Genomic DNA, 23358 nt, shown 5'->3' with positions numbered 1-23358 from the left:
AATGGGGAAAAGGCTACAGAGGATATCTTATGGAAGACAAGAGAAATGAGGTATGTGTTTCCTCTCTGGAGTAAATCTTCAAGAAATGGTCTAAACTCTTCTCTAAGGATTACATATGCCTGCTCTTGCCATGGAACAAGAACGGATGCAAAGGTTACAGCAGGTATTTCTGCCTGATTGCTCAACATCTCCCTGTGGGAGTGAGATGCCAGGAAAAACCTTCAGGATGCATTTAGTTCCTCACAACCCATTTCTGTGGGGTTTTTTTGTTTGGGTTTTTTGTGTGGTTTGTTTTTGTTTTTTAAAACTTTATCCCATCTATGCTTCCCTGTCTAAAGACTAAACCCTGACAACATAGAGCATTGATTTCCCTGTCCTTCAACTGGACTTCTAGTGCCACCAGATAGTCATCTCTCCCTCATGTGATGGGTAAGGCTAACACACGCTGCGTTTCACACACAGGTAAAGATACCTCCACAATAGAAGCAATACACCCTTTTCTTCATACATAAAAACTATTATTTCGGTATCAAAAGTTACAGAACGCCAATTATGATCTCTATCCAGTTTCCTCCTTTAGACTAGCCCTCCTTATCTTCCTTCCCTGCCAACTGCAGTTAACAGGATCAGTCCCAGCATTTGACCATTTCTCACAGTCCGCACTCATCATGTTATTTCATTAATTCTTTGTACAACTCTATCTGACTCCTCATTCACTTTGGCTGCAAGCTTCTCGCAACAGGACCCCTTATCATGTGTGAGCACTGGAATAATATAATAAATAATAAAAGCATTAATTACTTCATTGTATAGCAGATCACACAAAACCAACTGTGACTCGTTTCTTCTGCAAATGAGTTGAACCAGAAAAATTATGTGAACTGCGCAGCTTTTAGCTTAAAATTTCTGTCACTTAATGCAACATAAAATCTTGCTTTCCTGATGATAGCTCAGAAGAGGAGGATGAAAAAAAAAAAAGCTCTCTTCATCCCTCTTATGCACATTTTCCAAGAGCTTCGCTTCCCAAGATAAAACATACAAGGTCTGCAGATATGCTCACAGCCGTGCACAAAATTGCACTGCCATGACCTAATTTGATCACATTTCTAGCCTTGTTTTTTTGCATAGATGATCAGTCGTTAGTTCACTTTTTTTTTTTTTGCATGATTTTCACTTTAAAACCCACACATTTTTTATTAGCTGATGCAAATTAGAATTGCACTGACTTCACAGACTACAGACAAGGTAACAGATTGCTCCACTAAAAAAGTAACAAGCTTTTTCCCCCCAAAGGAAAATTAGCTGCATATGGCAAGAGTAAGATCTGCAACTTTAATAAAAAGAAGTCATATTTAGTGAAAGTAAAGCTCACTTACTCAATGACTTAAAGTTTGCTTAAAATACTAATAATTGTAGTAGAAGTGGCACACTAAAAAAATAAAACAAGCCTCTTCATTATCTATTGATAACATCTCATGTTGTCAAAGAGATCTTAAGACTTTTCTACATCGATGTGTCACTTCATTAAAGTCACTGCAAACATCATGTGGAAGATTAATTCCAATGTATGTATATATATATATATACACACACACACTAGAGGAAGTTCAAGGTTGGTATTAAAAGCAAGACCTGATAATACAATATTTTGCTCATTCAAATGGCCTAACAGATAGTGATTCCTAAACCCTAAGATGACACATCCAAAAGCAGATAAGGACCATCATCTACTGATGTTAGCCTAATTCTATACAACAAGGAAAGTGTACCATTACACGACATTTAATATCTAGCATAGACCTAATCAGTGTAGATTCTAGCTGTCTGTGGTTGAAGTATTCCAAGGCATTTAAATCAAATAAACAAACATAAAAAAGAAAGCCCTGTGGAATAAGGATAAGCACATTGGCATTCATTCTTCTCACAACCCACTTCTCCCACCCATTTCAAAACTCAAACAAGCTAAATGTGTTCTCACTCAAATGGCATTTTAAAAATGGTCAATGTGTTTGACAAAGAAACTAAATGCGACTATCATCTTCATATGTCGCTCAGCCTCCTATTTCAGGAGCTCTTCAAGGCAAACAATTGTGTTGTTATTTGTGTTCTCAAATCATAACCAAAAATTTTGCAAATAACATGTAAAATATTAAAATTTCACAGAGCCTTATAATCCCGAATATATTCTCTTCTATATGTTCTATGATGCATCCCAGACAGACATCAAGTGAGGTATCCAAGTGGCTGAGATGAAAATCACCAAGCAACACACACGACTTGCTGGGTCTGAAAGCAATGAGTTAACAGTGCATGAATCCAAAACATCACAGAGGAACTGCTACTTCAAAGGAAAGCAGCCTTCACTCTTCATAAGCGGTCATTAAAAGTTACACATTTCTCACCAGAGCTTCTGTAATGCCATCTCATAGCTTGGACATACTAAATTTTAAATAACTAAAAGAGTTAATCTAAAAGACCTCCATCAACTTCAGGTGTTTATGGCACTGTGTGATGCTGACTGGTGGTGTTATGTACTAATAAGCAGCTGTTGTGTTGTTACATTCTGCAGGTGGCTGAAACTGAAGTATAGAGGTATCATTTTACCAACTCTGATCCATTCCACGGTAGTTGTGAGGCCTGCCTTTTGGGCCTGATGGAGAATTAGTAAAGTCACCCAGCTCAAGCAACTTCAGGTATGCAAACTGGAGAGCAAAAGAAGAAACCTCACCTTCAGAAGTTACCAGTAACGCATCAGCTATTAAACCATCCTCAAAATTCCTGCCCATACGTTGGCAACCTTAACCACAAACAGAGCCCAGCAAAGAAAATACTGCAAATCCTTCCAAATCAAAGACCTCAATGCAATAGGTAAAGCAAGGCCTTATGGATCTTTTTCAGTAGAGAATGCTGCATCAGGTTCACACAGCCACAATTCTCCTCCCTCAAGATGTGCGCTAACAAACTGCAGAGAGCTCTGCAGCATGCTTGGAGATCCTCTTGTACCAAGCACAAAACAGAATCTCTCTTCTAACTTACAGTGGTGCTGTTACCAAGTTTTAAACAGTAAAAGTCACAAAAAGCTTAGCCTTAGAAGTAATAATTTGTAGCAAGTGTCAACGTGTAAGATTTATGTATTTTAACATGACTTTCTATCATTAAAGTATCCAAACACCAATATTTCATAGCATGACAGAAAAAGAAAACAATGACTAGTTCAAACCACACTAAAGCAGTCACTTCAGTCCTAATACTTGTAGCACAGCTGATGCACAAAACGAGCGCTGCCTACAGAGTTTATTTCATTCAACAATCTCTGGAAGACTTGTATTTGCTCTGTATTTCTTTTTAATGTAGTCTGAAAGAATCTAAGCGGACAAAATTTGTTGGATGACTTCAGTGGATAATGCAAGTTTTTCACTGTGATAGTATCATCCTGTAAGCAAATGCTGGAACAACGGAAAACAGCCTCTCAGACAGCATGTTTCCTTTAATGGTTTAGAATTCACAATAAGGCAAAAACAAAATGAGTATATAGCCTGAAGATTAAAAAAAAAGGATGTGCAACTTTATCTAAGGGGTTAGCTATACTTACAATATGCTGCATTTCTTCCAGAGATCAAGAGCAGGATTTCAGCATATCATTTATCTGTTCCTTGTTTTGACCATGTGCAAATTTCTGCCAGAAGCTAATTCCCTGATTCCTGTGAACTCAATTCCAGTCTCTGCATCTGAATCAAAATTTGCTGCACCAGCATTTCACATTAGGAAGGAGGTTCACAAATCAAATGAAAACTTACATTTCCTTCCGTGAATAAATTCCAAAGATCTTACGACTTATCGGCACCAAGAGGTGTCCTGTTGGAGTAGCTACATTAATACAAGCCTGGCATTAGATGCACTGGATGGGTTGTAAAGAGGGTGTTATAATAAACCAACTTCAGATGAAACAGGTGTGCTGTAACTGCCCTGGTAAGTTGGTACTAATGCACATCTGTCTCACCTGATAGCATAAAAATCCCTCCTACAATCACACTGGGCACATCCACATGTTCCGCTATTACTCGTGGTTTTGCAGTATGCTGTCAAAGTAACATGGAATATTTCTCCCCTGTGCTTTCAAAATGCATCTCTGAATTTGTTGCATTTATGTTATGGGGAGATTTTCCATTTAATCCTTGACATGTAGTAGCTACTTCTTATTATATGCTAAAGACACGTATATTAGAAAAACGATCCACCCTTGACTAAGATTGCTGGCAACAGGTACTGCTCTTTCCCCTGCAACTAATGCTAAAAAATAATTTACTGCTGACAATGAAAAACCTTCTGGTACAGTCAATGACATCTCTGAAAACACAACAGAGACCAGAGGGATCTATATAGAGGATATATTTGCCAAAGTAACTCAAACTCATCTACATTTGAAACGGATTAGAATGGATTCAAGACAGACTCTGCATTATAAGAACACGGAGAAACTCCATTATTTGGAGCACACTAACAGTAGGATGCAGAAAAAGGCTGGCTGACATCATTCACCTCCCCACTCTCTCTCCTTCAAGAGCCCATCTCTTCATCTTACCACGTAAAACAAGCAGTTCTCCTTATGAACCACTCTCTCCCTGAAACTGAACCTTCCTCCTACCAGCAGGATTCAGTTTTTGATTACTCCTTTCATTTTTCCCCTCAAGCACCTAACAGCATTATCTCTTTCTGTGATCTCAACCCAAAAAGTACTTGTAAACAACCACCATCCAATTAAATGATTTTCAATTATTGCAGCTCCTTTGCAATACAAAAAAACCTTGACCCACGCAAAAGTTAGGTACAACTAAACCAACGTAATGCAATTACCATGACCTACTCCAATACAGATTTTCAAATCAGAGCAGAAACAAATCAGCGTTGCACACGTAGATTTGTGAAAAAGCTTTAAGAAAAGACCCTTTTACCTATCGAGAGTGAAGTAATTTTAAGAAACATTCTCGAGATGAAGAAACACACAAAAAATATTAAGTAGCAGTTCATAATCAAAATGTTTGCAGGCTAAATTTTTAAAATGACAAAGCATTACAAGAAGAACTGTACTTCAAATAGGCTTCAGAGCATTCAAACTTTTAAAGCTCAAGAGCAAGTAGGTTTTAAGGGAACAAAGGAATCTAATGCTACCTATTCAAATCCACTAAAATCACAAGAGGCCCCACTCCCAGCCAAACCATGTGTCTAGGATGATTCTGAGAGTCTACATGAATTATCACCTTTCCGGGGGTTTTTTTGAGTGCTGTTTTCTTTCTTCCGTCTTATTTTGTTCTTTGGAGTCACAATTTTAATTCTCCTTTAAGGCAGCTTAAACCTAGAAAACAAAAGTAGAACTGAGTCACACAATGACATAAGAGAGAAATGGAAAACAAAAAAGGTTAATATCAAAGCAATAGCAGATAAAAATAGGAAAAGCCTTCAAAAATTAGGAAGGAAAGGGTTATTTACCTATATCAGAATCTCAACTCGAAAAGAAGGGCACTCTCTCGGGTACTAAAGAGTTGGAGGGACAATAACGGCAGGACCACTACCCTGTCAAGCCAGCTCCAGGGAATTGAAGTAAAAGATAAGTAATGAAGAACGGGACAGGAAGTAACCCAGAAAGCAGAGCTGCTGGGAAATTAAAATCATTCCCTTGCAGGAGTTCATGCTTCAGGAACCGTCAAGCGCGCACACACACACACACAAAAAAAATCCTACCAAGCCCCGGCGCAGAGTTTCAAGGCCCGGCGGCGGGGACAGCAAGCCCGGGCGCCGCCAGGGGCTGGGGAAGCGGGGGACGCGCTCCGGGGGGGGGCCCGAGGCTCCTCTCCGCCCTCACCGCCCGAGGAGCACACACACCACCCCCCCCTCCGCAGGCTGCCCCGGGAGCACGGCCGCGGCGGGCCCGGCGCCGCGCGGAGTGGCCCGGAGCCTGCCCACCCCCCGCGGCCGGGGCGGGCAGAGCCGGCGGGTGGGGGGGGGCCTCACACCCCCTCCCGAGGGCGGGCGGCGCGGGGGTGGGGGGAAGCCCCTCACAGCCCGCTGGGGGGGAGCGGGGCGGAGCAGGCCGGCGGCGAGCCCCGCAGGAGGGGTGGCCCGGCAGCGGCGAGGGGAGGCCCCGCGGCGGGCCATGGGGTCGCGCCCCCCCCCCCCCGCCTCCCCCCTCTAAGGGAGTCTCGGGGCAGACGGGGCTCCGCCGTCCGCGGCCGTTACCTGTCTGCCGCCGGGGGTGGGGGGGGGCCGGCGCGCAGCCGTGCGCAGCCGCCCCCCGCGCTGGCGGCGGCGGCGGGGCGGGGGGAGCGGCGGGGCCGGCCGCGGGAGGGGGCCGAGCCGTGTGGGGGACACTTTGCACCGAGCCGCCCCCCTCGGCTCGCTGCGGGGTCAGCGGGCAGGGACTGACCTCCGCCGCCGCCAATCGGCTGCCGCCGCGCTGGGCCCGCCCCCAACCGCGCGGCGCCGCTACGTCTCATTGGGCGCCGGGCTGACGGCGGCTCCGCCCACGGCTCTTCCCCCTTGCCGTAAAGGTGCGGGGGAGGGGGAGGGCTTTGCGACAGGGGAGGGGAGGGGAAAGGGGGCAGCTGCGGCGGTTCCGGCGTTTTGACGGAGGACGGTTGGGCCTTACAGCGCCCTGTCTCCCGGGGGCGGGTGAGTCGCGGCGGTTGCCTAGCAGCGGTTGCCTAGCGCCGGGACGGGGAGGGAGGGGCGGGGCCTGTGTGCGCGGGGTGACTAAGCGGGGCCGCGGGCTTCCAGGTGGGGGCGGGGCTTTGGGGGAGGCCGCGCGTCTGGGGAAGGGGCGGGGCCTCGGCGGCGGGCGGGCTTGGGGGAGTCCCCGGCTGAGGGGGCGGCGGGGTCCGGGACTGGCCGGGGGGGGGTGAAGGAGCGCGGAGCGGCGCCCGCGGAGGGGTAGGAGGGGACCGGAGGCGGCGCTGAGGGGAGCGGTGGCGCAGAAGGCCTCGGCTGGTCCTCAGGCCCGCGGGGGTTGGGCTGGGGCCGCTGACGGGGCCTTCTGGGAGAGCGGAGGGGGGAGAAGGGCCTGTAGGCCGGGAGGGCGGCGCGGCGCTCTCCGCGCCCGCTGGTTTGGGGCGGTGGTGACACCAGTCCGTGCTCTCCTCTCCGTTCCCTGTCAGACTGGAGTGTCGCTTTTAGGGAGGTCTTCCTAGCAGTATCCCAGTGCTGGCATTTCAGAAAGGCCAGTGGGAGAGGTACAGTAAGGGCCCAGGGAGTCGGATGGGGTCCGTCTAGTCCTGTCTAGTGGCTAAAGGTGCTTGTGGGAGAGTAAATAAAGCATCTGGCATGCTTAGGTGTCAAGGTAGATGATTCAACCATTCCATTGTAAGGAGATCCAGAGCCTTCAAACACATACCTATAAGTCATGGACTGTGGTTTCATTTTGCTGTATCTGATTTTAATGAAAATAGTTTTTTTCTGGGTAGTTTTTCTCCCAATTGTTACTCATGCAATTACCATTTAGTAGTGTATATATAACAGGGAAAGACTAATACAGGGACTTAACGATAGCTTTGTCTCATCATGCCTCTTTACTAATATCTCGTGAGTAATTGTGTGTCATAAGCCATTTGTGTTAGTAAAAAAAAAGTAGATGTGATATCAACAATGTTAGCCCAGTCCAATGCTTTCTATGACATTGTGCTAAATTAAATATCCCACTTTGTAGAAACATATGTATTTTATAACTGATTTAGGGTATTCTGGAGGTGTTTGCAACCACTTGAACTTCACTTGCTTGGTTTATGGTGGTCCTTAAACCTTATAGGCTTCAGCTGCCATCTGAGGTTTCATCTCCACTTCATTTCCCTTTCCACTGAGTTTCTTCTCTCATTCTGTTTGCAGCTCCTTGTGGCTTTGATTTTGATATTAAAGCCTAACTAAAGCAGTCATGAAAATAAATATAACAAAATATTTATGTGTTTTTTCCTTGTATAGTTTTCCTTTCTGTCTTTTGCCTGATCAGTCTATATATAATGTTTTTAGAACTGTTTCTTATGGTTTATGCAGGAGTCTGGCACTGGGAGACGTTACCTTAATTGGGTTTTAGATGCTGTCACGAATAAATAAATAATACAAGTAAGGGTTGGAGTTTGTCATTTCTTGTGTATGAATGTGATTGCTTTTCTTTACTCTTCATCTTTGAGCTTTTCACTGTGCTCTCTTACTATTTCTGAAAGAAATTTAGTCATTGTCTGACGTTTTCTTCCTCTTTGAAGTAAATTTCTTCAAAATAAGCCCCCTCACATTTCATTTTCTTTAATGACTTCTATTCATGAACTGTTGTCATATGTGAGTGAGACATATCTTATCGATGTTTTTGTAAAGTACTCTGCAAATTAACGGTATAATATAAATGTCTTATGGTAGGATCAGGGAAAGCACAACCAGTATCATGTGGTGAAGGTAAAATCTCACAGCGCTTGTCCTAGAGGAGTTTTAAATCTCCTCTGCCTTAACAACCTCGCTGTATCGTATGAACTTGTGCATGAGAGATCTGTTCATTTACCATGTAGGATGATAATTCAAGTTGAACACAGAAGTAAATGTGTTGAGATAATTTTACTCTATTAGGTATTCATTTAGGAGGAAATAAAACTCAAAGATAGGAACAATAGCTATATAAAATATTTAGAGTGATTTCTGAAGAAATTTTACGAGGTTTCAGGTCATAAATTTCTACCTCAAGTAGAATTCCAAATAGATTCTCCAAACGAAGAAGGAATTTATTGTCTGAAGTATCGGATATATTCTTAACATCTAAAATGTGGAATATGGGAAAGGATGGAGGAAGGGTTCTTAGCTCTATCAGGTGAGGGTTAGGTGAGGAACATACTATAATATTTTCGAGTTGTCAGGTCAGTCATTGCTGAATGTGTCTTCAGAAATACCATAGCAGAGTGAAGGCTAGATTGCTCCCTGCAGGCAATTCTCTAATTTTAGATTCTCTTCTGAAGGAAATAAATGCCTGATGGTGGAAGAAGTGGGGAGTCTGGGTAGCATATCTTGGTCTACCCCTAATCATTTGCACTTTGGGGAAGCCATTTTGTCAATACATACTTCACTTGCAGTTAAAAAAACATTGTAAAAATGAATATGTAATTCTCAGTGTTTGATAGTGCTTTAAAAACTTTTGAAGATTATAGATTAAAACCATAATGCTTCATATACTGAATTTTATAATTTCATTGTTTCTTAATATTCTGCTAAAACACAATAGTTAAAATATTTGGTGTGATGATAAATGCAGGTGTAATTGATACATGGATGGGAAGATCTATAGAATTTCTTACCAGATGGAAGACTGAGCTGTTTTCTTCCATTGGTAAGAAAGGGGAAATGTAAGATTTAAATAAAAGCCACCTACAGACAGATTGCTTCAGGAGTCTACCTGGCTGATTATGCCAGCCATAAAGATGGGGAACCAAAAAGCATGCAAACCCGGAATTCTTATAAACCTTAAGTCCCACTCCTAGCTTTACACTAGATAAAGGTAATGAGTTTGTTTAGGTTTTTTTATTAAAAGAGTTCTGGTTAGAGAACGTGTTAAAACTGTCCTAAAAAAATAAGTATTACAGACTAGCATCGCTCTTCATACAGGTGAAAAAGAAACCCTGATGTGCCTTTTTGTGAGGTATCTGTCTAGCCATTTACATAATGGGTAGAAGATTGTGGGTGCTTAGGTGCCCACACTTTAAAGAGAGATTTGGATTTTTAATAGCACTTCTTTATAAACTATAGCGAATGTTCCAGTATTGTGATCTAAAGATATGTCCACAGACATGGTGATAAAGTTTATTGGTTTTATACCTTTCCTGAATATGATTAAGTATTTTTATTGGCTCTTAAATTAATTTTACACATTCTTTTTAAAGTATTTTTAAATTTTAAACTTCTCAAACACTGGGCCCTTGAGACCAGCCCAGTGGCATTATTGGTCCTCCTTTGCATTAATCAGAAAACCTGGCTTGGATTTCAAGATGTAGGTGTTCAGAGTAAGAGTTGTGCACATGTAGATGTAAAGGAATTCTTTGGTCCTCCTTGCTAAATTAAGAGCCCAGTCCTCCCCTCCTGTGTGTTCACGCTACTCACCTTGAGCCTGTGTGCAGCAGAAGGCAAGACTTGTCCTTTGGTTTCCATTTTTTTTGAGAGGTGTTGCCATATCCAGCCTTGGTGGAGCAGTAAACATCACCGGTTCAGATGAATTTGCAATTGAAACTTTGTGCCTGTTTTTGGAGGAATCTGTCACAAAAGAATGTGGGTTTGGTAGTTTTAGCAAGGTAGAGAAAGATTTGATCCAAGTTCTCATTTCTTTCAGAATTAGTCTCTAGTATTAGTCACCTTTGGTTTTGTTAGTTCCAGCAAATGGATGCTGTTGTCAGTAGTGTAATTTTGGAACTGTAAACTTCACGGCATGGTAGTTCTTGTATCGTTTTAGTATCTCACTGGGACAGTTTTGTGCAACTATCACTCCTGCTGTTTTTAAACAGTGAATTTGTATTTTCAAAATGAGTTGAATAATGGTAGTATTAACTCTATAAAAATGTGTGTTGCTCTTCTGTATCTTTCTAGTTATCTATTTAGTTCAGTAATAGCACAATATTTATTTCTAGGTAACTTAGAGGAGAAATGCCTAATAGTGCTTCTATTTCTCTTACCGGATAAAAATAACTTCGAAGCTGCTTTGCAGTGGCCATGAATAATCAGTGAAGACCTACGTCATTTTATGGAATATTGGATGTTCTCATAATGAAGATCTCTCTTCTGCAGCAGATGTATAAGGATGTGCTGGTAGGCATTCCACTAGCAAACGAAAGCCATCATTATACCTCTTTACTTAATCTGTGTGTTGAGCAGTCACCAGAAAGAGGTGAATCATGTAACTGGATGCATCTGCCATCTACTAATGGTGGTATTAGGAGCCATCAGGACACTGATATGTCAGATGTGGTTGTCCCTGAAACAGAAGATATATCAAATAGCTTTGCAAACATGAACTCCTCATTCTGTCCAAGAGAAGTGATGCTGCTTCAGTTAACCCTGATCAAGATGATGGTTGCTAAAGCAGAGTCCCAGGAAATTGAATTCAGTGCGAGACAGAAGTACTGTGAAATCTTTGTCCTTCTTCTGAAGGAAGCAAAAATTGACTCAAAATTGGTAAGCTTTTATAAACTTTTGAAAGATATTTGTGAAAGGAGGAAAAAATAAAAAGGAATATGCCTGACATACTTTTTCTTTCTACACATCTGCAGATTTGTCTGCTTGGTAGTTCTGATCAGCTCTTATCTCACATGGCTTCAAAAAGTTTAGCATCTCTTGTGTATTTCCAGCTGAAGGAAGAGGTGAGTATGGCATAACTTTTCACAGCTTAAAAAACCCATCTTAGTGAGTATGTGCCTTCAAGTTATTCCATTTGACTCTAGAGCCAAGTTTTTGTAGCGCTTATATGGCGCAAAAGCATTCACTGTGTGACTACTGTAAAATCTAAAAGTACGTCTAAAGAGACTGCTTTTGTAAGTAGACCCACAGAGCAACATCACAACTGCCCCTTTCTTTCGTCTGTTGCCTGCATGTCTGCTCTGCTCTAGCTTTCTGAAACCTGCTGATAATTCAGCATACAGACTGCTAGTTCCCTCAAAATGCCACACAGTTTTGTTGAAATATGTTTAGCTCCAGTATCGGGAACAATGTGAAGGTTATACACGACATTACTACATGACAGTTTCCTGTAAAGTGTGTCTCAAGGGGCTTTGGTTTCTAAGTGATGGATCGGAAAGATGTGTAATAAATATTCCAAGAGAATATTTCAAGCATGTTAGGAGGGGCATGGAGTATAGAAAGAAAGGGGACCAGATGTGTAACAGAAGTTTGTAATGTGAGGTGGAATGTCTTTAGATATAAAAATCTGGAACCTTACGAAACTATTTTAAGGTAAAATGTGTCTAGATGACAAGAAGTATTCTCTTTAAGACTGCAGTACAGGTATTTAAAAAGACCAATAGACTAGCAATATTTTTACAGTTATTTAATATCTGTTAGGTGCTGCAGCAGATAAACGGTAATAGCCTATTGAAAGGTAATCAAATGCTTTACTGTATTTTCTTGATTGAATATTCCAATTACTCGTGGGTAATTTTACTTGCTGTATATTTGGTGAATGTATATTGTAGCCTCCATAGCAGCGTCTCTGAACGTAGATTTCTATCGGAAATATATTTGTAGTATTTCTTGCAAAGTTGTCGGGGTCTAGGAATTATGAATTCATATCTGGTCTGACTACAGTATTATCTGATGTATCTGATATTATACAATATTATCTGATTTATCTGATATTATCACATTAGGAGGTTTGGTTTTCCCTTTCTGGAAAATACAGATAATTTCTACTGCATGCATATGTGACTTCAGGTTTGTAAATAGAGGCCTATGTTCTTCAAAGGCACTGGACAGATATATTGTTTCTAGCTGTGTTTTGTCTATGCCTACATTTGAATCTTTTTAATGTACAATTTTAAATCATGGTATTATGATTTAATTTAATTTGCATAGCAATTCTAAAGCATACCTGATTGTCTTTTTGAATGAATTTTCTTAGAATGCATTAAATGTCACCTGGCTCACCTTTAGCTTGAAGACTCTTTCAGGATTCCCTGTGAGTACCCAGGTAGCAGAATGTCTGTGGACTCTTACAACTATTATCAAGGACATCCTGAAAGATGAAGTTTTGCCCAAAGCAGGTACTGAGCAGTTTAATGATGTTACCGATACACGAGTTCCCACTAGGGGGAGGAATGTTACTGCTAATCTCATCTGGAGCAGCCTCTCTAAAGAGCACCTCTTCCTTATAAAGAGGGTGACCAAGTACTGTTAAAAACGTAGTGGTTTAAACATGCTTAAAAACTGCGAATAGTCACAGTCATCTGTATTCCGTTTATTCGGTGTTTTAGCTGACTGTGTTACACTCTAATTCCATAATGTTGTTGTTCTTGCTGTAGGTATTTTGACGAAGTTGTTGGCTCCTCTTGATGCTGTGCTTGAAGGATTTTACAGTTCCATTCTGTTCCATCATTTTGACAGTCACCACTATACTTCACCTTATTCTAAAGCTGCAAACAACTTGATCAGTTTCATAGATCTGCTTGAAGCACTTCTGGCTTCCAGAATTGAATTAGAACTACCACTCAGATGCCAGAGAGTATTGTTTTTGAAAGTTTCTTACATCCTGAACCTCATTAGCTCATCGATTCACTATTTAATCAAGAAGAAGTTCATTATGCTCCTTAAGAAATGTGTCCTTTACAAGTCTAGAGAAGATGCAAAAAGTGGATCACTCTTTTTACAAACCCCATCTTTATATGAGGATATGCTCGCGCTGAGTAACAGTGTTCTGCAGGTTGTGAATTTGCCTTGGCTGACGAAGATCCCGCTCTGTGAAAAGGCCAGCTACTTTGGAGGCAGTGAAGCTGCTCCTGGAGATGATACTCCAGGTAGTTCTGACCAAACTGTTCTCAGAGCCTTAAGTCTGGTTGTGCTTAAAGCGCTGGAATTCAAGTTTCAGAACTCTGCTACAGAGGCTGAAATCAAAGGTAATAGTCTCTCTTAGTTTTGTTCATTAAGCAATAAGAGTTTTAAAGCTTTCAGATTTTGTACTTGCAGCTCATTAAGACTCTAAATAGAATTCAGCTGAATTAGTGATGGTGGGAGGGAGGAAAGGGAAGACTCACCCAGGAAACTTGCTATCACTGTGTCCTTCTAATTAATTGCCTCCTTGCATTTTATCCTGTCCTTAGCCCTGCAGTATGGGGGCCTTGAAACAGCTGCATCTGGGATTGTAAACTTTTCCTGTTAAGAACATATGTTAATATTTGAAATAGTTGAGCCAGCTTGGGAACACCAGGCTCTTCTCCAGTTGGAAAAGAAGAGAGCCCATAGCATGAGCATCTACTCTATTCAGGGTGGGAACTTAAAGAAACTGCAGATAACGCGCTTCTGTTTTCTAATGTGGAGATAGAACTTTAAGTACTATTATGTACTGTTGTGTGGAAACAAACTCCACAACTCTGAGAGAGTTATAAAACAGGTATGTTTATTCCGGTGCTGGAGTACAATGGGATTTTTTCACAAAGCTTGCATACTAGCAGCACATTTTACCAGAAACTTATAGAATGTGGATATATATATTAATGTGATTACATAATACAACTATACATATTCGTAAGTGAGGCTGGGTTAGTTCACAAGGCTAGTGTCAGCAGTTTATCTTTGCACTTGCACATTGCCTCCTGGTGGTCATCTTCGGAGGTCTTTTGGAGGAAGGCTCACAGTCTTCATGTATTTTTCCTCGGAGCATGCGCAGATTCTCTTAGCCAATTTCTTGAACAAGAGTGGTTCCAGCTGGTTTACCCCCTCTATCTTATCTAAAAGTGCTAGTATCCTAGTTTCTACTGTCCATATGTGGCTATCTATACTCTACAAAGACTCAACTTGTTAGAATACACCTGCTTTTCAAGAACATGTTTCTTTTTTTTGCTGAACATAGTAGTCCTTGGTAAGTTTCCACATAACAGTCTGGGCAAGCAGGACTGTTAGGCAATATTAGCAATGTTCAAAAACCTTGTAAGTTGCTCTAAGTGTTGTTATAAGTGAGTAAGTTGCAAAGCAAGTAATCATTTCTCTGTATCAGTACTTATCTTGGTTGAAGGGACTAGGCATTACTGTCAGACAAATAATGTAATAGAGCAAAGCTGCAGTGATAAAAATAATGAAGCTATAAAATAAGAGACGGGGAAATTATGGGACTTGTCAGAGAATAGTGGTTGTGTTCTTCACCTGAGGTCCAGCTCTAGTCCTTTGAATTAGTAGGTGTGAAGCATACTTTTCATACCTGCCTACTTGAGTGTGTTTGTTCTACTGAAGAGATGGATTGGTGGAAGAGCAGCTCTGGCCCCTGTGCTGGGGTTATGCCACAGGGAGCAGTGGGACCTCAGGCGAATGTGTAAATTGTGTTCCTGATGGGAGAGGATGCGTTGCTGTGTCGGGTGAGTAGCCAGTTAGTAGTCTTCTCCTGAGCTATAATGAAGTGGTGGGGTGAGGCTGCTTGCATGAGACACACTCCTGGAATCCCATCTTCCCACTTGCATTTTAAGCTCCGAGAGGCAGATGGTGCTCACCTCTGATGCGAAGCAACGTGCACATGGATGTGCAAATTCTGTGATCAAAGCAATTTTCTGGCCCTGGGTTACGGGCTTCACTGCAGAACTGGGAAGGCAGTTCTGAAGCAGCATTTCTAGTCAAATAGACGTGAGAATGGGTGTTCCTTATTATCAGCCAATTGATGAAGTGGAAAAAAGTAAAAAATCATTTATATTTCTCTTTAAAGGAGGATGAAATTTTGCAACATTTTAAATATATTGAGGCATTTTAATACAAGTTCTAGATATAAATATTATTTAACTTTTTCTATTTCTATGTTATGTAGCAAGCATAAAATCAATTTTTGATTCATCTGACTGTGCAGAAGAGCTCTGAACTTCTGTAACAGCTTCTGACCCTTTTTCCCAGATTTTGAAAGATGTTATATTGTGATGCCAGTTGCATCCTTAGAGTTTTTAAAGTATTTGTAGAGAACATTTTACTTAAGATACATCTTCTGAAAAACATAGAGACTGAGATTGTCTTAAGAACAAGTGACTAGAAAAACATGTAGATTAGATCTATTTTAGATGTCTGTGAAAATTCTTTCTCAAGGAAAAAAAACTCATTTATTTTTCAGATTCATGACACAAAAATGAGTTTTTTAATTAGATTCAAATACCCCAAGTGTCAAGAGGAAATTCATGTTGAAGTGGTCCTTCTATTTTAGTGACATTAGGTGACTAAAACAATCACCAGAATACTTTAATATGCTATCTCTTCTTCCAGGAATCTGGTTGATCTTACTTTTTTTATTAACATGAATTACAGTGGCTTAACTTTAATTCATTTCAATTTTGAGAGTAATTTCCAGATAGCTCTGATTTACAAGGAAGAATTTCAGTCTGAATAGTAACTATTAATAAAAAGGTAATTTGCTGTTCCTATTATTTGTTAAGAGTAAAAGCAAATCCTAAATATTAAGGAAAAGTACATAACGATGTGGTAAGTAAAATTGATTCCCATGTGGCAGGAAATTTTTCAAAAGTGATAATCACTGTTTTTATCAATGATGCAACTGTGCTTTTCAAACCATCGTGTGCTTCCAACAACATTAGAGTTCTTAAGGAGTACCTTTGGGGTGAAGATACAGGTCATTATATTATTATTTTTTTTTCCTGTTTTCTAAACATTGATTGTATGCTCTGTTACATGAAAAACTGCTACATAGTACCATGTTACAGTAAGTCAGTAGTATTGAAGAGGTAAGTTTCTTGACTTAAGGGAAAGAGTATATAATTGAATACAAAGCTATTTTAATGAGTAAGATACTGCACTAAAATGGCATAAATTTTGAGGTGCTTTTCCCATTCAGGACTGTAATGCCTAGAGATTTGCAGGAAAAACACTGCTTACATTAATCCTTCCAGCAAGGATTTTACACCATCTCGTGAAGGTATCTTTATCCCAAGTGTGTATGTACTTGACAATGTACATAATCCATGAAGAATTCCTTTTATAAAGACTATGGCTGTACTACAAGCTTCATACTTAGTTTTACTGTAGAAATGACAATTTATTCCCATCAGCTATAGATCACTGCAGTTAAATTATACAGTGAATCACGCTGAGGGGGAATGGCTTCAGTCCTGTCAAAACATTACAGTCCTATTATTACTTCATAAGGGAAGAACTACCTGAGATGAAGCCTCAGCAAGGTGCTCGTATTGGATCATTACATCTGTGGCATTGACTTGATTACAACTCGCCTTTCTTTAGTCTGTGATGTACCAATGAAGCTACCTAATTGGGGAGCTAAAGGAAAGTATAAAGCCCACCTGTGTAGGTATAGTCACAGTTTTGTAGGTTTTCTGATATGTGCAGATTTTTGGAGATATAATCTTATTCATCAGTCTGCGAGCTTAGGTGTGAGAGGATTCACTCTGTACCCAAAACTTTCTAGGTTATCTCTGATTAGTCCAAGGAAATGAAGAATGCTGTTAGATGAATCATTTGTGTCCTTAAGTTTTGTCTGTCTTGGGGGGTTGGGGGTAGCACCTAATGAATCCATTTTCTGCAGGTTACTTAAAATTGTTAACATTGGCATCTGAACATTGGTATGTTTGGAGCTTAATGGAGTAGTCATTCACATTTAATTTAAGGTTAGATAACGTGGCTTTCTGCAAAATGTTTTTTGATTTATTTGGTACTAAGAAGCAAGACCTAATCTATAAAATTTGATGCTGTGTTAAATCAGTTGAGCTAAGGAACGGTAAATGCATTAATGAACTGTTATGCATTGCTAATTTTTTTTTTTTAAAGTGTGTTTAGTAACAAAAAATGATTACTACTTCTTTTCAGGAGACTTTCAGAGTTCCATGTCCCAGCTGTTGATATTCTGGAGGAGTCATCGGATGTCTTCCCCACAGTCTCACCCAGTTGTACATCACTGTGAATGGCTCTCCTTGATTTTCATAGAGCAAGATGATGATATGTGGGAAGCTGCTAAAGCTTTATTACTCATTTATTTAAAATTTGATAGGTTAGTGCACATTTTATTTGACAGAATTGTAATTGACAAAAATTGTAATTTAGTGAGGTTATTGTGATATATGTAACATTTCCATTTATTTTTGTCTAAAGATAAAATATTTTTACTAATTAAAAAAACCCCAGACCTCAGCACAATGTAATAATGTGTGGTATAAGAGCAGTTAACTTTGCTGATAATTTGATTAAGTTTTTTTTGATTGAAGTAAGGGAGTTGTGCAACTGTTTCCTATTAAATACTTTATCATATCTTGTAATTCAGAACAATTAACTTCACAGTCTAAAACAATGGTTAGACAGATAAAAGGCAAGACTCTTTCAACACTGAGAGTTTGACAAGAATGGGATATTATAATTAAACTGCAAGGACTCAGGGACTTCTGGCAAAGTAGCCCTCTGAGGATTGGACCCCTGTTAATTCTAGTTAGTTACTAAAAACTGTTATTGCTGACAACTGAAATGTGTTCTTCCTGAATTTGTCCTGGACATTCATTTCTTCATTGTTGTTTAAATTACTATACAATATATTATCCTAATTTAGAAAAGGTCTCCCAAGCTTCAAATGTGAAGATATTGTAAGTAATATCTTAGATATGCATAATTCTTCTTGGATGTCTAAATAAAATTAGGCCGCTATTTTCCAATGTGTTTAGCATCCTGAAAGTTAATCTGTGTTCAGGTTTACAAAAATATTAAAATAACAATTCATGTGTTGTAGGTAACTCTGTTTATTCCAGAACATTTCTTAAGAAGGAGTGCTGTTTAGGAAGGCCTGCTTTAAGTGCTTTGGCTTCCTAAACTGTCCAACCTCCTAGCCTTACCTGCCTTCATTCTTTTTCATTCAAATATCAAAACTTCTTATTTGGTTTTTGCTTTTTGACAAAATCAAAAAAGAGCAAGAATACCATTTTTTGGACATACCTGTTTGTTTTAAAAAATGTAAACTTCCACTGAATTTAATCATTTTATGACTTTTCAGGTTACACCATGATGCTGCTGATAATTTAAGCCAAAAAGAGGAGGAAACCTGGAACTTCCTTACTCATGCAAGTGGATATAATCCTCACTGTATCTTTTTATTTTTTCTAGAAAAAATTGCATTTGATTCCACAGTACTCCTAGACTTTTTGATTTCATCAGAAACTTGCTTTCTGGAGTACTTGGTAAGGTACTTAAAGCTTCTTAGGAAAGACTGGCATCAGTTTGTAGATGTCTGTAACCATTTTGATACCAAACATGGCATGTTTCAACCAATTTCTTCTGTCAAGCTACCCCATCAAGGAAAACAAATCCGCATGAGTGATGAGAGTTTGCAAAATGCTTGTTGTGAACCAGAACCACAGACTCCAATATCTTTGGCTGCTTCTCACAATTACTTAGTGTTTACAACAGAGCAAGGTGATAATGAAGTTGCAGAGTCTAACCAGTCTAACTCATTGATATGCAACGATAGTACGTCTCTGCTGGGTTCTCTTCAAAGCCTTGTTAGTTACGACAGCTCTGAAGACTCTGAATTAGAATCAGATGGAAAAGAGTGCTTGGTAAACACAAAGCAGGTGCCTTTTAATAATGAGGGTGAGACAAGGATAAGTGCAACTGGTTGCAGCTACACAGATCATAAACTGGATACACTCAAGTCTGAAGTGTTGCCTCTGAAACAAAAGGGATCCAATACCTCATCCTGTTTGACTTGTATGGCATCTTCAGATAGCATCGTTCCCCTAAGAATAATGCTTTGCAAATCAACGAAATGTTTGGAAGAACTGCAAAAAGCTATTTCTAGGTTGCAGAGAAGAAATCTTTTTCCATATAATCCATCTGCATTGTTGAAACTGCTGAGCCACATTGAGAAAATCAATGAGAATGTGAATCCACAATAATCCAAAGGAGTGTTCTAGTACTTTTTTTTTTAAACTAATACACTAGGGAACATTTCCATGAGATTAGTGACTTCTAAAGCCCGTGCCTCTTGCACCTGTCAGTGTATTTAACCTGAATCAGGATAAACATGCTCTTGGTTGACACCTTAAAAATCTGCAATTGCATTCAGTGATATGATCTTATGGTCTTAAGGTTATTCATGGTATGTATGTCAATGTACAGTATATATGAATTAATTGTCAGGTATTCAAAGTTTGATAATAAATTACTGATGTGAAAGCATAGCAACAATATGTGATGCTTAAAGTATTGTCAGTTATTCTTAATGTCATTCTATATATGAGGTCACTGCCAGACTGGTAATGGTTTATGCACTACAGTGCAGTGTTAATGCTGATTGCTTAGAGGTTGAGCTAAATAAAATATTTTAGTTGGGGACAGTTTTGGTGTTTATACTGTGTGTTCTGCATCGGTGCTTTGCTTAAGTGGACATTCAGAAGTGCCACCATAAACACAATAATCCATGCCACGCTTTTCTTGGCTGAAGTGCTTAACTGCTGTCTAGGATGTACATTTTTTTCCTAGTTTTTACTGTTTGTCTGATTTAATCAGCAGTGTCATCATTTCACTGAAAATTGAATTTGGTTTTTCTTATATTCTATGGTATATTCCTTTAATTAAAATCAAAGGTAGATGTGGGACTAATACATATATTGCCTACTTATAGAACATTTTAGTGGAGTGTTATATCTAAAATCAATGCAGAATTTAAATTCCAACAGAATTCCTCACATCCATTATGTATTTTATATAAGTATAGAATATATACCTAATAAATTTGTCCTGATAATTTTATTAAATTGGAAATGAAGAACTAGAAAATGTCTGCAGTGCAGCGAGATGGATATTGAATTTAAATTCTTACACATACATCTTTTGTTAGATCTAATTTGAATAACCTGAAAAGTATGTGTCTAAGACACACGCCTGGGGAAAGGCAGGTTTAGTTCAGAACAGGATCTAAACCAGTGTGTGAACTTAGCAGAAAGCCACCTAATGTTACACTTGACATGCAGCTTGTAATGATCTCACAAGGGTTAGGCAATGGGGAAGTGCTGGTGACACGGACTACTGTAAAAAGCTCAGACCTCATCAGAACTGTAAGAAGCAATTTTCCTTTTAGGATCGTCTCTTGAAGGTAAGTGCTCTATTCTGATTGAGATCCAAGTGAGTTCTATCTTCCTTTTAAATAGCTATTTAGTGTTAAATTAAAATAGATATTAAGATGAACAGTCTCTGGAGCAGGTGAATCTGACCCCCCAAATCTCTGTGGCCATCTTCTAGATTAGTCCTAAACGATAATTTAGCTGGAAATAGCAGTGCTCTCCAGGGACACTTGCCTGGTGTGAGTTCTCAGACAGGAAGGTTTGAACCTCAGTCTTATTCTTTCAGGATGACAGCTGTAATCACTTGGCTGTTATATAAGAAAGAGTGACCCCCTTCACTAGCATGTGGGAGATCTGAATATTCTGGGTGTGTGTTTGTGCTTTGGTTTCTTGCTGAGATAACTTTTGTACATAGGTGAGACTGCAATGAATGGAAACTTTTCCATTCATTATTAGAGTTACTTTAATTTAAGAACTAGTCTCGAAGTTTTCCAGGGCAGAAGAATGCCTGGTTTCTCTTCACTGTTTGAACTTGGATATGCTCTGGATGCTGAGTTGCCCATTTCTATCAGGACTAAAATGCTTCTGGGCATGTTCAAAGATGCAGCTCTAGACAGCTTGGGAACTTTTCAGTGCAAACAAGGGAAGTGCCTTTGGCATGGCAGTTGAGCAAGAGTTTCTCAAGATCACAATTTTAAATGTAGGTAGGTACTTACATTTCAGTGAAATCCTTTCCACTGTCCTCACTTCTAATCGGGCCTTTGCTGACTAGTTCATTTTAATTAATTTCATTGTTTTTACTGAGCATAGTATTGTTCAGCATTTCTTGGTCTATACTTTGCCAGTTGGAAGTATCTGAATTACAACAGTATTTCTCAGACACTGATAAGATAAGCGGGGTGGGAAAGGTAGAATGGGGAGGTAATTTTGGTTTTGTTAAGTGCTAGTCTTCTTTGTCAGTGATTATTACAACTGTAAACATTTTTTTTTGAAGTAAAAGTTTAGACATCTCAGAACAGTGTGCAGAATTTAGGAGCCATAACTTCTGATTTTTTTTGAATACAGCAAATCCAATTGCAATCCAACTGTATTTAATTCTTATAGGCATGAAGTTGATAGTGTGCCCAGTTGGTTGTTAGTGGTGATCATTCCCACATGTTTCACTTCTCAGAAAGCCATTGTTTTAATTCTCCAAATGTTTTAGTGGTAAAAATGGGTAAATGTGGTTTGTATCTGGCAACTAGATACCTTAATGTGTTGATATTTTACCATTTATGAACTGTAGGATCTGAGATGGAGTAAAATTGATGTGGGTTAACTTTTATTTTTTATTGAACACAAAATGAGTGTAAACAGTGAATGTAGCTAGTAGTTCTGTGACTATATGCAAAAAGTCTAGCACAAAGAAAACACCTTGCAAAAGAATTTGTATTTTAATCTATTGGTGGGGTGCTTGGGGTTTGGTTGTTGGTTTTTTATTGGTGTGAGTTTTTACTATCTCAAATTTTTAGGCAGAGCTATTACTTCATTTACTAGAGCAAATTAACTCAGCTGCAGAACCTATTACCCATGTTAAATTAGCATTTAGGAGCTAGGCCAGTTATTACTGAGGTTGATGTGCCTTAGCTTTGTATATTGATACCTCAACAACATTTCTTGTATTATTTCGAAGCAAGACACTGACCAAATCAGGTGATCTGTCTGGAGGCAGTTTTCATTCTGAGGACTTATCCTGAAATGTTCACAGTCTCCATTTATGTCTGTGCAGTTGTTCTGAGGAGTTTATCTTGAACATCAGTAGAATAAATTATGCTTTAATGAGGTAAGCAGTTAGCACTAGAAGTTGCTTACAGGATGTGCTTTTTAAAAATAATATTTTTGAACTTGAATATTTGTAGAGCTTGATTGCAATTACAGCTGAATCCAGGTGGTTCCATGCTTGTGGTTCTTCAAACTAGATTTCCTCCAATATTTTTATGACGGATTTCCATTCTAGTTTTAAGACTTATAATACAAGCTTTAATCCTGTAATACAAGAATAAAAAACAACCTTGAGAATTTCTATACTTACAATACTCTTGTAAAGCTTGGAATAACCCTTGGTGTTTCCCTGGTTTGTCACGGCAGCATAGGCATTGTTTGTACTTCCAAAGTCAGTCTGGGATGGTGTCTGAAGTCAGTATCAAGTATTTATCACCGCCTTTTAGTGTTAGTAGGAGTGAAGATAGGGTGGGCACTACAATCTTATTTCTGTGTATTTTCCCTTAAGACTTGTCCAAATGAATTTGTAAATTCTTGTTGTATTTCATGCAACTCTTCGGCTACCTGGTTTACTCTGAAATCTTGTTAAAGCCAATTGTATGTGTCAGTGTGGATGATAGGCAGTCTTTTATTATCACCAGCTCAACAGCAAGCATGGACCTGGACTTGGTTGAGAAGCATCTCTAGGTCTTAAGCTTTTCCAAGTCACTGTCTTTTTAAAATGTTGTGCAAATGAGTGTATTGCTGATAACTGTCAGAGACACTCTTTAATAGACAAGCTGGCTTGATGCTTTTTGCATACAGCAGGGAAGGAAGGAACAATATATTTTGTGGTAAAAAG

The 23358-nt window shown here is 39.5% G+C and overlaps 2 protein-coding genes across 4 annotated transcripts in view; one reads left to right on the top strand and one right to left on the bottom strand.

Annotated features, from left to right (window-relative positions):
- Window positions 1–6307, bottom strand: part of ASB7 (ankyrin repeat and SOCS box containing 7) — a 31531-nt gene extending 25224 nt beyond the window's left edge. Inside the window, exons 1-2 of the mRNA XM_074917539.1 lie at window positions 6235–6307; window positions 5259–5353 (exon numbers count right to left, since the gene is read on the bottom strand). The gene's annotated coding sequence lies outside the window, so the exon portion shown is untranslated. The remainder of the gene's footprint in view (window positions 1–5258; window positions 5354–6234) is intronic.
- Window positions 6308–6737: 430 nt separating this feature from the next.
- On the top strand, window positions 6738–20020 carry LINS1 (lines homolog 1). 3 transcript variants are annotated; one of them, XM_074917045.1, is made up of 7 exons: window positions 6738–6771; window positions 10641–11184; window positions 11280–11369; window positions 12623–12764; window positions 13023–13613; window positions 17521–17701; window positions 18689–20020. In XM_074917045.1, the coding sequence occupies exons 2-7, from the start codon at window positions 10777–10779 to the stop codon at window positions 19587–19589; spliced, it is 2313 nt and encodes a 770-aa protein (XP_074773146.1). In that variant the 5' UTR covers window positions 6738–6771; window positions 10641–10776; the 3' UTR covers window positions 19590–20020. The 3 variants fall into 3 exon arrangements, with proteins under 3 accessions (XP_074773146.1, XP_074773145.1, XP_074773147.1); XM_074917044.1 differs by lacking the exon at window positions 6738–6771 and adding an exon at window positions 8027–8106; XM_074917046.1 differs by lacking the exon at window positions 6738–6771 and having other exon boundaries at window positions 9726–11184.
- Window positions 20021–23358: the final 3338 nt, after the last annotated feature.

Source organism: Athene noctua, chromosome 13 (assembly GCF_965140245.1).
Source record: "Athene noctua chromosome 13, bAthNoc1.hap1.1, whole genome shotgun sequence".
NCBI lineage: Eukaryota > Metazoa > Chordata > Aves > Strigiformes > Strigidae > Athene > Athene noctua.
This window is presented reverse-complemented; position numbering and strand designations above follow the sequence as displayed.